Here is a 17,707-nt window from a genome sequence, read left to right as displayed (position 1 = left end):
CACAGTGTCGAGCGGGGAAAAGGACCGAGGAAGATATGCAGAGGAAGCGCACGAGACTGGATATTGACTCTGCGAAAAATCCTGAACGTTTTTGTTGACAGCGCACAAGAGGCGGACAGGAACAATAATTCAAAGACCACAAGGATCCAAGTGGTTCGGTTCTACCAAACGAAATAGGGCGCTCCGAAAGTCTGTTTTGTCAGACACAGACACAGAGTCGCGAACTGTAGCGAAAAAGTGGGCGTTTGTGTGTGAGTGGACTGCGGCCTTTTTTTTTTTTGGTGGGTTCCGTTTTGGGCCAGGACTCCGGAGTGCTGAGAGTTTGGTACCTGGCAGCTGCGAAGCGAACTAGCGTCGGCGCCGTTTGCTGGTCGAGGGCGTTTGTCGAGGGCTGACTGGTGGCCAAATTTGAGGGAGAGAAGACGATGAAGAGAGATGTGTTTCGATAAATAGAGTGAGCTGAAAAGCGAGATGCGATGATCAAGGAGTGCGTCGACGTGGCAACAAGCGATGCGCAAAGAAAAAAAAGCCGGTGTCGTTGAACGGTTTGCGACCTGGTTGTACAACTGGTGTTGTTTTGTGTGTAGGCGTTGGTGCGTACGTTGGTGGTGCAAGTGTAGCGTAGAGTGTAGTTGTTTAGTCGCAGACTAATATAGAGGGAGAGGAAAGATCACGTCTTCGTCAAGGAGAGAAACAGACGTGAACAATGCAGGACGAAACCAGCGTTTGCGAAGGAAAGAAAAAGGATTGACAAAAGTTGCTATTCTTGCAAAGAATATGAAGAGAAAGGGAAGAAAAAGGTCGGCAAACGGAAGGGGGGGACGAGAAGAAGAAGGGTGGGAGGACGAGATGCAGGGCCGCTGCCGTAAGATCCATCCATCAACGATACCCAGTAAAAAAAAGGCCACTAACAAAGAAACGACGAGAAGCCCAGCCGGTTGTTTACAAAAGGATGCGCTTGATTAGTCTTGGTTCGTCGTCGTTGCGCCCAGACACACACCTCTTCTTGACTGGTCGGCAAAGAGGGATAGAAAAAAAAGGTACAAGCCTCGATGCAGGGAGATGCACCCCGTCGAAACGTACCGGCGACGCCACCCAGCAGGCCGACTTGGTTGGTACCTGGCCGGCTTGCCGTGGAACTTTCCCTGCCCCCACTGTAAACCTGACGGCCGATCCACCCCTTGGACCCGGACGCAGCCAATCAAGTCGATTTTTGTCGTTCGGTTAGCGCCAAGGGCCCCAGGCACGAAAAAGTTAGCTGGGGGCCCCGATTTCTCTCATCCATCCATCCCTGGGAAGCCAGCCCAATCCGCCAATCAAGGCCGACGCCCACCCGGTTGGGCGCTACAAACCTGCAGGCTTCCAGCGAAGTTGCGGCGCGAATGGTGTACCAGTTTAGTGCTTGCAGGCCGGGACCTTTTCCCCCTTGTTGCGCGGCCTTTTTCTCTTCCTTTTTAAACTAAAAAAAAAAAAAAGGTCTAGACTTCTCATCGGTACCAGTAGACTTTGTTTGTTTTTTCGACCGGTGATGAGCTGATGAGCTGAGAAAAAGGCATTGTTATATCACAATAAACTAAAATGTCTCGCACTCGTCCGGCCCCGCGGGCAAAGACCAGGGCATGGTCTCAGCTCCCTCTCACATGCTGACAGAGGAGAAGCGATAACAGGCCACTAGAAAATCAATTAAAAACCCGGCAATACGCTGTAATCTATTCGATTTTCGCTGGGGTTGGCCAAGCTCCCCCGCAACAGCCCAGGTTCCCAAGCCTCCGTTTCATCACACGGACGGTGACGGGAAAGCAGAGGCAAAAAAGGCTGTGCATTTTCTTGTTGGATTGTACGGATACCCGGTCTTCGCACGCTGTAAACCTTCTGCCTCTCGCCTTCAAGGTAAATACCAAACCGGCTTCGCGTTTCCATCTCGTCCTCTCCGACGCTCAGGTACCCGCGCCCATCAAACTCTCCCTATCGATGCCGACGCGTCCCCCTTCCCCTCCGTCCCCTCACCCTCACCCTCACCCTCGCCCCTTTTCCCCTGCTGCCGCCGGCCCTCTGAATGGCTGCGATGAACTCGCCGACTTGTCACCTTGGGCTTCTCGCCTGCCTTTTCGATTGCCGTCGTCCAATGATGCCCTGGCCAAGCTCTGTATGCGCGCCAGCCCAAAACAACCCCCTGTCCATCCCGGGTTTCAGGTACCAACCTAGTCCGAATGGGGCAGGTTTGTACCTTGCCCATACAAAGCCCCCGAGGGCGGTACTTCTCTGTCGATCTCGTCCCTGCGTCGCCGCCACCAAACCCTTCTTGGGGCTTCTGGTCGGCCTCCCCTCGGAAATCTAGGAATTCCTCCAACATGGACCTCGTCGTCAGACCTCATTGACGGGCCAGCAAGGTACATATGCATCTCGAGGCTACCAAACTCTATCTCGCTCTTTCTCCTCTTGCCCAGCGCTCGTCCCTCGCATCGGCCCGGTTTCTTGTTTGCCCCGTGGGAAAGCCTTGTAGATGGTAGCTATGACAGTCGACATCCAGACTTTGAGTTTGCAGCCGCCGTGTCAGTAGTCTGCAGGTCCTCACCTTGCGCATCCATATAGACAATCCATTGATCCGTATGCAGATGCATATGCAAACGAGTCCGAGACATTTCAGCGATGCGTTGCAGTCGGGATTCAGCCCAACGAGACCTTTGGAAGCATGGGAGACTTCCAACGTGGCAGTTGGGAACTATTCAATTCTATTCAAGGGGTGCTGATGTGGTGGCTGAGAACCGTTCAATCTATTCATGAGGGGACTCTAAAATGCCACCAGTAGTGATACTATTTGTGGTGCAACAAAACGCATGCTCGTCCGACAGCCATCCCTTTCTTTCTTCCATGATATACCACCCCCCTGCAAACGTATTACTCCACGTACCTATTCCGTCTTCTGTTGATGACAGAATATTGCCCGTCTCCAGCGCCTATATCGACGGTACTTGTCAATATTGGCCGCATTAATGCCACCGAACCCCTCGGCCTCGACACCCTTTGCGCAGCATAGCCTGCACCGCAAACTCTTGCCATGAACCATATCGCCTTGTTCTCGGATTTTATTGCCTTGGTCTTCCCGTGAACCTATGTATGCTATAATCTTATCCCTTGCATCGCCTCATCCCGCCCCCAAATGTGCTGCGCCGCAGAGGCCAAGAGCTCCTCCATCGCGAGCACCCGGCGCATTGATGTCTCCCTTGTCAAGAGAACGAGACTTCACGCGAGCGAGTGCCGAAAACGTAATCACGGGCGTCGAGTCTGTGGCCTGGAAATATCTTACCTTGGAGGATCCAACTTGACACGTCCTCCTCATTTACTCGCGGCGCCTAAAACAGCGACGAAATTGCTTCATTTATATTGTTTCCTCGTATGCGGCAGCTGTCAGTTTGACAAGCCGCCGAGTTACCGGCCAACCGTTATAATAAGTTGGAATAGCCCACCTGCTTCATTCGAATAGCACTGCCCGCCGTTGCCACGATGCAACTGGTTCCTGACTAACAGCGACGTTGATGCTATTTTTGCTCTGCATGAACCCGAGTGGAAATTACAGCGCTACTACTAAACCAGCCTGCGGCGCCGCCGTCTTGTCTCGGCCAACTGAGCCGCATCACCAGTCAGTCCCCTCATCCTCTGTTTCGGATCCCTCTATTTTTTTTTTTTTCGTCCTGCACGTCTCACAGCTTGCTCAATTCCCATTGTTGTCAAGAAAGCTGCTTCTGGCAAAGCAATTTTATGCCTCTCGATTTCACCCGTCCGTCGCATCTCGTTTCAACCCGGGGGGGCCGACCCTAGCCCGTCCCCGCCGCGGCGTGTCATCCGTCGCCCAGGGCAGGGCAGCCAGGGCCGTGGGCTCTGCCGTCAACTTGAAACTAGACCGGGCCCCTGAATCATCATGTAATGGCGTGCATATCGCTGGGGTTTTTTTTTTTTCCTTTTAATTGCTTTCGTCTCCAGGGTTCCGGGACCCCTCGAGGGATGCACACATCCAGTAATTCTTTGAAGAGGGCCCCTGCTGTCGTGGCTTGGGGAAGCGGGAACCAGTCACTCGATGAGGGATGGAAGGATTCAAGTGGCGGCATCAGATGTTTAGTTAAGGCTGACCAGTCACTAATAAAACTCTGCTGAGGGACATGTCATGGAACCAAGAAAAAGTTGCCTATCAAAGATGGGCGCAGTAGCAATATCTCGCCATTGCAGTCTCAGTTTACGAAGGAGTGAGGCATTGTTGCTCCAAGCCCCCAATGGCCGCTCATGATGCACGTACTCGTGTCATCGCAACTATCAGAACGAACAAAAGACGGCATCGTCTAGAGCAGCCGTCCAAAGACGCATGCAATCACTTTGACACGTGCGATCGATAATGCCATTCTGCATCATCTCAAACATGAAGGAGCGCAAGTTGTCACTTGTCCTGGTCTTTCCACGTTCCGTATCAAGGCCAGCTGTGCAAGGCACGACACACCTTGCCCACAGCACGCTGGACTGGAGATGCTGCTGACGACACATCTCCATTCAACAGTTCGCTCCCAGCGACGTCAAAAAATAAAAATGAAAATGAAAAAAAAAAGCCGAAGGGGTCCCGACTTTATTCATCCCATCTTATCACCTGGGGCGTTTCTCACAGGACCCGGGTATAAAACAGCAGCGCCGGGTATACGGAGCACAGACACCACATCCGAGCCCCCGATGTGCGGGCGGTGAAGACCTTCCTCCCTTCCTCACTTCCTCAAGGCTTGCTTGCACAACAACGACATCCTTTTGCGGACTCATGATGCGAAAGAGGTGCCGAGAAGTGATGGTACGATTCTCAGCCAACAGGACTTTAGAAATTGACGGAGAGCATCAGCTCGCTGACATCTGTTCCACCTGCCAAGACTTATTCCTGCCCTCAGCCCTTCAGCCTTCTTTATATTTCTCAGAGAACTGCGCTGCGCCCCTGCGGGGATGGGCCAGGATAGCCTGATTTTTAAACCATATTCTCGTCAACCCGTTTCTACCGCCCGTCCAACCAGCCCTCCGATAGCCGATGATCCTTCGATCGTAATTGCATCACGCTTACCCGCCTCGTCTACCGCCTCGTCTACCGCCTCGTCTACCGGTTTAAGCAATTGGCCCAACACCGAGCCAATTGACTCATTCTCGCCCGTGCCACCATAATCACTGACGTCGCTCGTTGGCAGCCTTCGCCGCTCCTGATGCCCCTGACAGATCGGATTGTCGCCGGATCGCTGGCCCTTCTACCATCACCATTTAGCGCTTCACCATCAATATCGAGTCTTTGGAAACGTTCATTATGACAGAGTTGTCTATCAAAGGCGTCAACAAGGCGCCCTCAGCAGGCACGACCGAGGATACTTGCACGCTGGCGCCCGGCCAAACACAGCCGCGGCGGAAGCGATTCGCCCCCCGAACGAGGACCGGGTGTCTAACATGTCGGTACGCCAACTGCCCCCTGATGACCTCCTTCCATACATCCCTTCCCACCTACTAACACCCCTCCTTCACCTTCAACAGCGTCCGCCGGATCAAATGCGACGAGGCCCGACCCGCCTGCCAGCGGTGCATCCGCGCGTGGCGTCCCTGCGGAGGTTACCACCTGCCCCCGCCGCTCACCACGGCTGACGCCCAGCTGCAGCCGGCCCCCGTGGCGCCGGCCTCGGCCGCCGAGCTCGCCCTTTCACGGTACTACGCCGCCGAGATTGGCGCCATCGCCGTCGACGAGTTCAGCGGTCGTGGAGCGCGAGAGCTCCCGCCAATACTCGGCGGCGGTGCGGCACATCCTCCGGCTAACGACGACGTCGTGGGCCGCCGACGGTGAGCCGCCGCGACGGCCGTCGCCGCGAGACCAGATTGCCGTGCTTCTGGCCAGCTTGGTGCTCGCGAGCTACGCCGTCAGCGTCGGCGAGCGAGCCGTCTTCGCCAGCATCGTCGCCGCCAGCCGGCGCCTCGTCCGCCAGTGGGTTTTCTGGGAGTGCTTGGACGTGCCGTCCGTCGCCGCCGCCGCCGCGCAGATCCTCTACGTGTACGTCAAGGCCGAGCGCGTCGCCGAGGAGTTCCACCTCGAGGTCTCCTCCTCGCAGGCCGCCGCCCGCCCGCCGGGGCGCTGGCTCGACGCCCTCGCCGCCCTGCAGCGGCGCCCGCTGACCTCGACGCTGCGCGCGTGCCTCGAGCTGGACATGGTGTGGAACAGCGTGCACGACGTGCTCGACGCGCTTCCTCCGATGCCGACCGCCGGCGACGCGGCCGCCGCGCACGCTGCACGGCAGCCGTTCGCGCCGCTCTTCGCGGCCTGGGAGGCACGCTACGACGCCTACGTGACGCGGCTGCGCGGGGTCCGCCGCGGTGCCGAGGTGGACATCGCCGCGCTGGATCTCCGACGCGCGCTGGTGAGCATCCTACTGCGCGTCCCGGTCGGGAGCCCCAGCGAGACGTGCTGGGACCCGTTCGCGCGCGACTTCGCTGCGGCCGTGGCGGGTCTCGAGGCGGCGCTACCGGCGGCCACGGCGGCCGCGGCGGCCACGGGCTTGGTGCTCTCGACACCGTCCATCTACGCGAGCTGCAACTTCGAAGTGTCGCGCGCCCGGTCTTCGGCGGCGGGCGGCGGCGGTGCTGCGCAGCCCGCTCGTCGCCGCGCTCGGTCGCAAGATTTCGGCCGGTGACGAGGAGATTAACGCGCCGCCGCTGATTGTCGACCGCGTGATGCTGGTGGAGGAGAGCGCGTGGGAGGCGCCCGGTAAAAGGGGGGGCTGCCAGCCGGGTGACGGGTGCGTGCCGGGCAGGTACATCTGCAGCCTGCACCGTGTGGCGAGGCTGCACATTGACAGGACGGTGGCAGGGCCGCCGGAGATTACATTTCTGACGGTGGGTGACATCTTGAATGGCTGGCCGGGGCATCGAGAGGCCATGGACATTTCACTGTCGAGCTGCGCCATGGGGGAATAATAAATCTTGCTCTATTCAGAATGCCAAGTCACTCTTTTTTCATGTTCCAAACACCCCCACGACCCAAAAGAAAATTTCAAATGATAGATGTCACGACATTAAGCTTCTTCCATATCCTCATCATCATCCTCATCCTCATCTTCATCCTCGTCATCCTCCTCACCCTCGGCTCCGACGCCACCCTCCTCCTCCTCCTCGCTGGAGCTGCTCTCGTCGTCGTCCACGCCGACCAGGCGGTCCTCCACGTCGCCCTTTTGCTCCGGCACGCGCTCCGCGAACGCCTTGCGGACGGACGGGTTGGTGCTCGTGTCCCAGACGTGCATGCTGCCCCCGCTGCCCGCCACCGCCAGGCGGAAGCTGACCTCGGCATCCGGCGCGAACGTCGCGGCGAAGACCTTGCCGACGTCGAGGTTGCGCGAGACGACCATGGACGGGCCGGCGCCGTCCTTCACGTTCCACAGCTTCACCGTGCGGTCGGTCGAGCCGGTGGCGATGAAGCCGGGGATGATGGGGTTGACGTCGAACGCGGAGACGGACTCGTCGTGGGCCTGCAGCGTCCAGACGGACTTGCTGTCGGCGGGCGTGGCCGGCGCCGCGCGGGCGTCGTAGTAGTGCACGGCGCCGCCCTCGGTGGCCACGAAGAAGTAGTTGGCGTCGTGCGGGTTCCACCGGACGCTCTCGACGTCGCTCTCGACGCCCCAGCGCGGCGCCTTGGCGTCCGGCGCGCGCATGTCGGCGGCGACGACGGTGCGGTCGTAGCTGCCGGTGAGCAGCACGGTGGGCTCGGCGGCGTGCCAGGCGAGCGAGCAGACCTTGTCGGTGTGGTGGGCGTAGGATGCGGCGCACTTGGCGGTATGTAGGTCCCAGAGCTTGACCGTCTTGTCGGCGGAGGCGGAGGCGAGCAGGTTTCGGTGCTTGCGGTTGGCGGCGAGTGCGAGGACGGCGTCGACGTGGTAGCTGTCGTTGGCCTTGCTGGCCTTGGACTTCTTCTTCTTGGGCTTGACGACGCTGGGGTCGGCATTGGCGGCGCCGGGGCCGAGGATGGCGTTGGGGTACATGCAGTCGATGGTGTCGAGGTCCCAGATCTCAATGTCCGGGTCCATGGTGGCGACGGCGACGGAGTTGCCGCGGGCGTCGGCGCCCGCGGCGGAGGAGCCGTTGTTGCTGACGGGCATGTCGATCCACTCGACGGCGAGCGGGATGGCGGGGAGCATGATGTCGTGGTGGACGTAGAGGTTGTCGCTCGCGTCCTCGTACACGTACACCTCGAGGTGCGCCATCTCGTCCTCGACCTTGGCGGAGAGGATCAGGTTATCGGTGGCCAGGATCTGGACATCTTCCGCCTCCTCGTCGTCTCCGTCCTGGAGCGTGATATAAGGGTCGTCCTTGTTGTCCTCGTAGTAGGCAAGTGACTTCATGTTGCCGAACATGCTGAGGCCCTGAACATCCTCGGTCACCTTGTCGTCTTCGTCGTCGTCGTAGTTATCCAGGTCGTATTCCTTCAGGTCCTCGTCGTCATTGTAGCTGCAAGATTAGCGCAGAACCCTCACCCGGTCTTCCATTAAACATACTTGGTCTCCGACTTGGAACTCTTCTTCCCACCCTTTGCGTGCGCCTTGTCGGCCATGTGGTCATCATCGCCCTCCTTCTCTTGCGCTTCCTTGAGGTCTTCCTCGGCGTCGTCAAGCTGGAGCTTGGCCAGCTCGGCTATTCTCTCATACTCGGCCTCGTCGAGTGTATATTTTTGAGGGAACGGCGCAGCGAATCCCCTAGGGACCCACTGGGCAGCTGTGATAATCGACATGTTGTCTGATTGGGTATCTAGGAAAAAAATGTATTCCGCAGCTTGAAGCCCAAGATTTTAATCTCGACGTGGGGCATTTCCCACCGAACTCCAAAAACTTTCAGTGGGGCCGTTACTTATCGATAGCGCGCGCGGCAAAACTTCGTGGGCCAGGTTCATCGCGCCGCGACAGGAAATCCTGAAGCCCTCATCGACACCATACAGGGGAGCGATCGCCATCTCGCCATGGGAGAAGAGCGAGAATACGATGGGTACAATCCCAAGAGACGCCGCCTCGATGGCGCGCACTCCAACAATCGATTTCGCAACGACTCCCGCGGGTCCTCACAACGCGTCGAGTCCCGCCATGCGCCAACCCAAAAGCGCCAGCAGGAGGACGACCAGCAGCCTGCCGACGAGGACTGGAAAGCGCTAGATCGAGACTGGTACATGCAAGACGAGTTTGGTGGGCATGCGTTTGGCGACGAGACGCACAACCCGTTCGCGTCGTACGAGACGTCCACCGCCGAGGCGCTGCAGGTCGAGTCCGCCCAAGCCGAGAAGATGGTCAGCCGATACGACGCGCGACAGGAACAGCGGCGCAAGGAGAACGACGCCTGGGAAACGAATCGGATGCTGGTCTCGGGCGTCGCCCAGCGTCGCGACATGGCCTCGGACTTTGACGACCAGGAGGCAACCCGCGTGCACCTGCTCGTCCACGAACTGCGGCCGCCGTTCCTGGACGGCCGCACCATCTTCACCAAGCAGCTCGACCCGGTACCGGCCGTCCGGGACTACCAGAGCGACATGGCCGTGTTTAGTCGGAAGGGAAGCAAGGCGGTCAAGGAGGCGCGGCAACAGCGAGAGCGGCAGAAGCAGGCCCAGCAGGCGACGAGCCTGGCGGGCACCGCACTCGGAAATATCATGGGCGCAAAGGAAGATGATGGCGACAGCGCGCTTCCCGCGCCTGTCGAGGCGGATGTGGACAGCGCCGAGCGCAAGGGCAACAAGTTCAGCACACACATGAAGAAGGCCGAAGGAGCGAGCGACTTCAGTCGAAGCAAGACACTACGAGAGCAGCGTGAGTACCTCCCCGCGTTCGCGGTGCGAGAGGAGTTGCTGCGCGTCATTCGAGAGAATCAAGTCACGATTGTCATCGGTGAAACAGGTTCGGGAAAGACGACACAGCTGACGCAATTTCTGTACGAGGACGGCTACGCCAAGACGGGCATGATCGCCTGCACGCAGCCGCGTCGTGTTGCGGCGATGAGTGTAGCCAAGCGTGTAGCCGAGGAAATGGAAGTAGAACTGGGAACCACGGTCGGTTATTCCATTCGTTTCGAGGACGTCACCAGCAAGGACACCGAGATCAAGTACATGACGGAGGGTATCCTGCTTCAGCACTCCCTGACTGAGCCTGACCTGGACCGGTACTCGTGCATCATCATGGATGAAGCCCACGAGCGTGCTCTCAATACCGATATTCTCTTTGGTCTGTTCAAGAAGATTCTATCGCGCCGGCGCGACCTGAAGCTGATTGTTACCTCTGCGACCATGAACGCCAAACGCTTCTCCGATTTCTTCGGCAATGCCCCGGAATTCACTATCCCCGGACGTACATTCCCGGTCGACGTCATGTTTCACCGCTCGCCCGTTGAAGACTACGTCGACCAAGCAGTGCAACAGGTTCTCGCCATCCACGTTTCCATGGACCCCGGTGACATCCTCGTCTTCATGACTGGTCAGGAAGACATTGAGATTACCTGCGAGCTGATCCAAAAGCGACTGGACGCCCTCAACGACCCGCCCAAGCTGAGCATCTTGCCCATCTACAGTCAAATGCCAGCGGACCTACAGTCCAAGATCTTCGACCGGGCCGAGGCGGGGGTGCGCAAGTGCGTGGTGGCGACCAACATTGCCGAGACGAGTTTGACGGTCGATGGCATCAAGTACGTGGTGGACGCGGGGTACAGCAAGATGAAGGTGTACAACCCCAAGATGGGCATGGACACGCTGCAGATCACGCCCATCTCGCAGGCCAACGCGTCGCAGCGGTCGGGTCGCGCGGGCCGTACGGGGCCGGGCAAGGCGTTCCGGCTCTTCACGGAGAAGGCGTTCAAGGAGGAGCTGTACCTGCAGACGATCCCCGAGATCCAGCGGACCAACCTGTCCAACACGGTGCTGATGCTCAAGTCGCTGGGCGTCAAGGACCTGCTCGAGTTCGACTTCATGGACCCGCCGCCGCAGGACACCATCACGACGTCCATGTTCGACCTGTGGGCGCTCGGCGCGCTCGACAACCTGGGTGAGCTGACGCCGATGGGCCGCAAGATGAGCGCGTACCCGATGGACCCGTCGCTGGCCAAGCTGCTCATCGTCGCCGCGGAGCAGGGCTGCAGCGAGGAGATGATCACCATCGTGTCCATGCTCTCCGTGCCCAGCGTCTTCTACCGGCCCAAGGAGCGGCAGGACGAGGCCGACGCGCAGCGCGAGAAGTTCTGGGTGCACGAGTCGGACCACCTGACCTACCTGCAGGTGTACCAGGCGTGGAAGGCCAACGGCTTCTCGGACGGGTGGTGCGCGCGGCACTTCTTGCACTCCAAGTCGCTGCGGCGCGCCAAGGAGATCCGCGAGCAGCTGCTGGACATTGCGCGGATGCAAAAGGTGGCGCTGGCGAGCTGCGGGATGGACTGGGACGTGATCCGGCGGTGCGTCTGCGCGGGCTACTACCACCAGGCGGCGCGCTACAAGGGCTCGGGCGAGTACGTGAACCTGCGGACCAACCTGCCGGTGCAGCTGCACCCGACGTCGGCGCTGTACGCGGGCCACCCGCCCGACTACGTCGTCTACCACGAGCTGGTGCTCACCTCCAAGGTGTACGTGTCGACCGTCACGGCCGTCGACCCGCACTGGCTCGCCGACATGGGCGGCGTCTTCTACTCGGTCCGCGAGAAGGGCTACTCGGCGAGGGCCAAGCGCGTCACGGAGACGGAGTTTAACCGCAGGGTCGAGATCGAGGCGCAGATGGCGGAGGACAAGCGCCGCGAGGAGCGGAGGCGCGAGGAGGAGGAGGAGCGCGCGGTGGCGGCCAAGAAGAAAGGCGGCGCGGGGGACGGCAAGAAGTTTGTGACGCAGGGCGCGGTCAAGAAGCCAGTGGTGAAGCGCAGGGGGCGAGGCTTCTAGTTAGAGGATTCACTGGGAGATGGATGATGTGTTTTTTGAGCATTTAGCGTTGTGGCGTTTCTCGAATTCGGTCTTGTATATAATCAAACATCTGTATTCTCTGATTGGTTTTCCCATGGACGAGAGGAGCTAGTGCTGCTGTCAATGTCGAACGGTAAACTCTGCCTCGTCGGCGATAGCATCACGCGCTTCCTGGGTGAGCTTAACGACGGTGGCGCCACTAGGGCCTTCGTCGACGTCCTTCATCAACTTTTCGACAGAAGATTCCTCGCCTTGCGCTTCGCCTTCGACCTAGACGTTGTCTCTCTTCAGAACATGTGGCAGCGCAGATGTAGGCATACTAATCTTACCTTGTTGTCGGTGGTGTTGCGGCACCAGCCCGTTAGGCCATATGCCCGCGCCCGCTTCCGCGTAAAGTATCTAGCCATTGTTAGGGCAGGTGACAAAATGGAACAGCCGAGATGCTTCGCGTGGCAACGTACCGAAAACCAACTCCTACGACGGGATGCGGTCAGTCACTGAGAGTTAGCTTGACGGATTCCCATACATACCCTGCACCGTGCCGCCGTGGGCGACAAAGTATACCTGTACCGGCATAAGCGCATATCCAAGGGTTATCAGGGTACGAGGTCCTCTTACTCTTTTTGTCATCGTTGGAAGAGAATGAAATTAGTATGGTTTTTCGATGCCTTGTTGAATTGGCTGGCTAAACTGTACCATGTCAATATAGGTTTTGAGTTGCAGGTTGGCGACTAGTGCCGATCTCTCAGAGACGCATCGGCCAATCGAGACCCGCAAAACGGCACCACCTTTTCTCCAAGGCCGTCAACTCTCGCTTTTCAAGTCGCAACCCTTCCTCTTCCAACAACCTTCTCCCCATCCAACACAGCCATGGAGCCGGACGAGCCTGGCATCCGCTTCAAGGCCAAGAAGCGCACCAAGACGCTGCGCCAGCGGGACGCATCCCCCGAGGCGCCACCCACGACGACGACATACGACGCGCCGCCCACCGCCACGCTCCCCGACCACAACGACGACAACGGTGACGAGGTCGCGGATGGCAACGAGGACGCGTCCGCGGTGCAGGCCGCCCTGAAGCTACGTCAAGCCCGCGGCAAGAGCCGTCGCCTCCGCGGCGGCGTCGCCTTCGGCCGCGACGAGCAGCCCGCCAGCGGCGCCCCCGCGGACGACACCAGCCTTGTGCTGCGCGACGCCGTCGCCGCGCAGGGCCTCCCAGACAGGTTCATGCACCAGACGGGCTTCGTCGCCGACGCCGACGACAAACACTTGTACGTTTGCCCTCGTACTTTGCGGAAGCAGCCCAAGTCGAAGGGGACAGAGCTAATCATTCAGGATGGCCTATGTAGAGTCGCGACTCTCCTCGCGCGCCGCCGGGGCCGACACCGCCGCCGCCGCCGCCCACACTGAGCTTGCGACCGGAAGTAGAAGCAAGGAGCCGCTCGACGGGCGGAGGCGCGAGCACGCCCCCGGCACGGTGCAGACGGGCACGTCCACGACCAGCTGGCCGAAACTCGTCGAGGTGCCCGTGCCCGTCGACCCCCGCGGCACCAAGCGCAAGACGGCCAGCGCCGAGGCCCAGACGACCACAACTCCGCAGCCGCCGCGACGACGGCGCAACCGCCGCGGCAGCGATGACATGAAGCGCGACGCCATGGTCGAAGCCTTCCTGCACGAAAACAAACGTACGTCCCCTTCCCCTCCCCCCGTCACGCAGACACACCTCCCAATATTGACAACACCGCTTACAGTCGACGTATACGACGTCCCAACCACCACACCCGCCACCGCCACAGGTGGGGACGTGGACGACGCGCTCGCGGCCGACTTCCGCCGACAGTACATGGACGAGGTCGCGGCGCGGCGACAGCGCCGCCGGCCGGCGGTCAACCAGCCGCGCATGACGCAGCGGCAGCAGGCGCACCAGCAGGCGGTCGCGGCGGGCGAGGTGCTGCGCGGGCCGAAGCTGGGTGGTAGCAGGAACGCGCGCGCGGCGGTGCGCGACGCGCTTCTGCAGCAGCAGGAGCAGAAGAAGAGGGAGGGCAGGTGAACAGGGAAGAAGTAGAGAAGGAGGATGGCAAGGGAGGGAAGGGGGTGTTTCATCGGGACTCTGTTGTGGTTTTGTTGTACTTGGTTAGAACCGGCGTTATTGGGACTTTCAGCAAAACAGAGCTACATTTTTGGAATAAATCAGAAATTCTTCGTCGTGATTGCCTTTTCCAAGTGGCAATCACTCCATTTACATCACGGCACAAGTGAATCAAGAAAATAAGATCAATCTCGTTCATTGGAAGCTAGTGGCAGTGTACAACATTGTGTAACCGACAATCGTTCAAAAAACTTGTGGTTAGAACGGGGAAAGAACGCAGTGGGCAAAGCCACCAATTTACAAAGCCAAAAACGGCTGTCCTTACAGAAATCCAAATAAAATCTCAAGGAAAAACGCCAACCGTCAGAAACCCAAGCCTACCGGAACCGTATCCAAGGAAAATACTCAAAAAGCCTACCTCAATAAGAAAAAAAAACCAAACCGGAAAACAAAAGCAAACCAAAGAAGCTTAGGATAATAAGGAAAGAAACCCCGGAAAAAGAGAGACTGAATACGAGGCAGCCAGAGGACTGATCGTGAGGCAGCCAAAACTATGAAAGAGAAGACCCGAGGTCAAGAGGTGAAAAGGACAGTGTAGTCACAACAGGGAAGAAAAGACAAGAAATCATAATGACCAAAGCACTGGGCTTGTGTCCAAGAAGAAAAGGCAAAGAGCTCTGTCCGTGAACCCAGTGGAACGTGCAATCCAAGAGCAGGGGCTAGCCCAGAAGAGAAGTGTATCGTTGTATCGTGAATCCGAATGCGCCGTGAAATGATTTGCAGCCCGTTGCCCAGTACGTCTAAAACCGAGAAGGATATAGCCCAGTAGAAAGAGGCAGTGAAACGAAAGCGTGTAGTCTAAGTCATCAAAGGAGTGTCGTCATGGAGCGTGTGTCGTTGGATAATAAGGCGTAGGCATTTACCGAATGTCGAGCTGAAAAGGCTTGAACCGACCGCCGATGGTGGCGCAGCGGGGGCACGTCCTCCGTGCTCCTTGGCCAGCCACGATTATCTCAACGCAGGCAGCGCACAAGCCGCTGATGCACTCAGTGCAAGCGTAGGAGCTCCTGAGCGCAGAGATACTCTGACAGGCGGCACAATAGATTTGGATGTTTTGAGATGAGTAAGTGGGGGATGAGTCCGACAGGCCGGTGGCGCCCATGTGAAAGTTTTCGCCGTTCTCGACACTTGGATAGGGCGGCGGGGTTAGAGCTTGCTGTAGAGGTGAAGCCTGGTAATTGCTTTGTTGTAGGCCTTGCTGGGAAAAGGGCGGCATGGAAGAGCGGTGGATGGAGATGGGTGACTGTGGCATGGGAGTGCGGTCTTCGAGATCGCCATTGGCAGAGGCGGCGGCATCGACCAGCTCGCTCCAGCGCTTGCCGAAGTCTGGCGAGGGCTCAACGGAGGCTGCCTTACGGGCGTCGTCAGGTACTGTGAGCTCCTCGTTTTGAATGTGGCTCAACCATTCAGCTGCCGTGGCAGCAGCACGGGAGGTCTTCCGCTTGAGATCCTCCTTGGTGGTGCGTTTGGAGATGGACTGCTTGCGTGGGTGGTGAATTCTGGGGCGTTGCAACGGCGGTAGGGTGGAGGAGCGGCCGGGTGGTGAGCCAGAAAGAATCGAGGGGAGCTGGCGGTTGCGGAAGGGGTCGCTAGTGACATCATGATTGATCTGGTGGAATGGTGGGAGCTCGATAGAGGTTTTGAGAATGCGACGACCGTCCACGTCGGAATGATAGCCCTAGAGGGAGAAAAGTTAGAATCAGTGCTAAATCAGTAGACAATTGAGAGAGGATTGAGGGATTGCGATGCGATGCCAAATTGTTGATGAAATGTTGATGCTGGGAGGGAGGGAGCTATTGATATGGCGCGGGGCAGCTAAGGTAGGTGGTGGGTGGGCAGGTCGTTGAACGTTTGTGAGGGTTGTGAGGTGCCAACTTACCGCATCCATGTCGATATCTCGGTTAGATTTGCCGCCCTGAAGCTCGGCGAGGACGGTGGCAGCTCCGATCAGAGGGTTTGTAGGCACGTTGGGATATTCGTCCGAGTGTCTGGGGGTAGCCGGGCCAGAGGAATTGTGTCGGTAGTCATTTTGGCGCTGATGTAAGCCTATGACAATTAGGTTAGCTTGTGTGTTCAAATGCTGTATTTTGGCTCTTTCGGATTCTTCTCCTTCCGAAGTGACAGGAAGGACATAGGAAAAAAAGCATGAGAAAAGAGTGAGAAAAAGAGGCGGAAGATAAAAGAATACGCACCTTGTGCAGAGGGAGCTGAACTTGGGTCCGCGGGGGGGCGTTCGGAAGGCGGCGTTCGGACCATTAATAGAAAGCTCTCCTCGGTGGCGGGTAGCTTGGGAATATAATGCTCGGGATGAGCTCGACGGATGTGTTCCTGCATGGAGCGAAAGCGTTTTTCCTGGGGAAGGAGACGGTCAGGGGCCTGATGAAGACCAGCAAAGCAGCGATTATTTTGGGAAAATGAAGGTCTTGGCGATGGCTGACAATGCTCCGCCGAGAACGAGCGGGCGGCGAGCAATGGGTAGGAAATGGACAGGCGGGAGGATGGAGACTTACGCCGACGCATCTTTTACGGCAGCTGGAGCCATCTTGATTATTTAGAGGGCAGATGACCTCATTGTCGGCATCCGTGACGGAAAAGGACGAAGTTAGAGATGAACGAGGCGGCATCTTGACCCCACCATGCGCAACTGGGTGCGACGCCGTGATGGGTTTGGGTATGTTGATGGGTAGGTAAGTAGTTTGCGGGAGCTCGGAGAAGCCCAAGGCGTTGCGGACGAGGTCAAATGCGAGCAAGCTGTGCGGGCGCAAATGAGAAGGTTTGGTGCAGGCGAGAGCTCAAACGAGAGTGATGCCTCGAGGAAGTGTCAAGCAGGCGAGGCGAGACGGCAGTGGTAAGAAGGTTGTGGGCGAAGTTACATGCGTTGAGAGCTGTGGCTATCGGTAGCATTTATGGTCGAAGATGAGAAACAGGTAAGGATGAATTTGAATAAAATAAAGAGAACAGCGAGGCGAGGCAAAGAGAGAGTTTGAGTAGCGGCAGCGTTTGAGTTGGTAGAGTTGGTAGCGGGTGGTCACTGGTGCGCGGCGGCGGCGGTCGAGTGGGAAGCGGATGCGAGCGAGGCAAAGTAGAAAAAAGCTTAGTCCGAGCCGGAGACGATCTAGAGATTCGAGAACCAAGCAAGCTTGGAGAGGCGAGCAATCAATATTGGTAGCGTTATGGTAGCGGAGAAGAGACGACGAAGTGAGTCGGAGGTCAGAGGGCGAAGAGGGAGAGGGCGCGAGCGAGAAAGCGAGAGGAAGAGGAAAGAGGAAGAGGAAGCTATGTGAGTTTTTGGTGTGGGTGGATTGGGCCCGGAACCAAGAGAGGGAAGAGGTGGACGGCAGGTCCGAGGAGAGTTGAGTGTTTGAGGTGAGAGGTGAGGCGGTGATGGCAGCCAAGGCGAGAGATGACGAATTGATGCGGTTGAGAATTGATTCGATAAATTCAAAGAGAAGAATAATCAGTACGGTAAACGAAATAGAGACAGAATCAAGGAAGAAAGAGAGCTGAAGAGCTGGCAAAGCCGAATTGGCCTGTTTGTCACTGGCTGGCAGCTGGCAGCTGGCAGCAGCTGGCAATCGGCAGCTGTGGCCACCCCCCACCACCCA

General features: G+C 58.1%; 6 protein-coding genes across 6 annotated transcripts; 3 read left to right on the top strand and 3 right to left on the bottom strand.

Annotated features, from left to right (window-relative positions):
- Window positions 1-5,320: 5,320 nt before the first annotated feature.
- On the top strand, window positions 5,321-6,686 carry ISF_00056 (Zn(2)-C6 fungal-type DNA-binding domain protein; the record flags this gene model as incomplete). The annotated part of the gene is made up of 3 exons (XM_018843663.1): window positions 5,321-5,463; window positions 5,542-5,841; window positions 5,897-6,686. 3 exons carry the CDS (start codon window positions 5,321-5,323, stop codon window positions 6,684-6,686), a joined length of 1,233 nt encoding a protein of 410 aa, XP_018708113.1.
- A 381-nt stretch (window positions 6,687-7,067) lies between these two features.
- Window positions 7,068-8,773, bottom strand: ISF_00055 (transducin family protein; the record flags this gene model as incomplete). Its single annotated transcript, XM_018843662.1, has 2 exons — window positions 7,068-8,493; window positions 8,541-8,773. 2 exons carry the CDS (start codon window positions 8,771-8,773, stop codon window positions 7,068-7,070), a joined length of 1,659 nt encoding a protein of 552 aa, XP_018708112.1.
- Window positions 8,774-8,998: 225 nt separating this feature from the next.
- Window positions 8,999-11,935, top strand: ISF_00054 (pre-mRNA splicing factor ATP-dependent RNA helicase prp16; the record flags this gene model as incomplete). Its single annotated transcript, XM_018843661.1, has 1 exon — window positions 8,999-11,935. The coding sequence occupies one exon, from the start codon at window positions 8,999-9,001 to the stop codon at window positions 11,933-11,935; it is 2,937 nt and encodes a 978-aa protein (XP_018708111.1).
- A 141-nt stretch (window positions 11,936-12,076) lies between these two features.
- Window positions 12,077-12,586, bottom strand: ISF_00053 (acylphosphatase; the record flags this gene model as incomplete). The annotated part of the gene is made up of 5 exons (XM_018843660.1): window positions 12,077-12,226; window positions 12,286-12,355; window positions 12,418-12,430; window positions 12,487-12,520; window positions 12,575-12,586. 5 exons carry the CDS (start codon window positions 12,584-12,586, stop codon window positions 12,077-12,079), a joined length of 279 nt encoding a protein of 92 aa, XP_018708110.1.
- Window positions 12,587-12,826: 240 nt separating this feature from the next.
- ISF_00052 (hypothetical protein) lies at window positions 12,827-14,003 on the top strand (the record flags this gene model as incomplete). Its single annotated transcript, XM_018843659.1, has 3 exons — window positions 12,827-13,224; window positions 13,289-13,638; window positions 13,705-14,003. The coding sequence occupies 3 exons, from the start codon at window positions 12,827-12,829 to the stop codon at window positions 14,001-14,003; spliced, it is 1,047 nt and encodes a 348-aa protein (XP_018708109.1).
- A 958-nt stretch (window positions 14,004-14,961) lies between these two features.
- On the bottom strand, window positions 14,962-16,436 carry ISF_00051 (hypothetical protein; the record flags this gene model as incomplete). Its single annotated transcript, XM_018843658.1, has 3 exons — window positions 14,962-15,780; window positions 15,982-16,148; window positions 16,295-16,436. The coding sequence occupies 3 exons, from the start codon at window positions 16,434-16,436 to the stop codon at window positions 14,962-14,964; spliced, it is 1,128 nt and encodes a 375-aa protein (XP_018708108.1).
- Between the last annotated feature and the right edge of the window lie 1,271 nt (window positions 16,437-17,707).

The sequence above is a fragment of the Cordyceps fumosorosea genome, assembly GCF_001636725.1.
Source record: "Cordyceps fumosorosea ARSEF 2679 chromosome Unknown scaffold_1, whole genome shotgun sequence".
In the NCBI taxonomy this organism is placed as follows: domain Eukaryota; kingdom Fungi; phylum Ascomycota; class Sordariomycetes; order Hypocreales; family Cordycipitaceae; genus Cordyceps; species Cordyceps fumosorosea.
The sequence above is the reverse complement of the archived record's forward strand: the minus strand, read 5'-3'. Positions and strand labels throughout refer to the sequence as shown.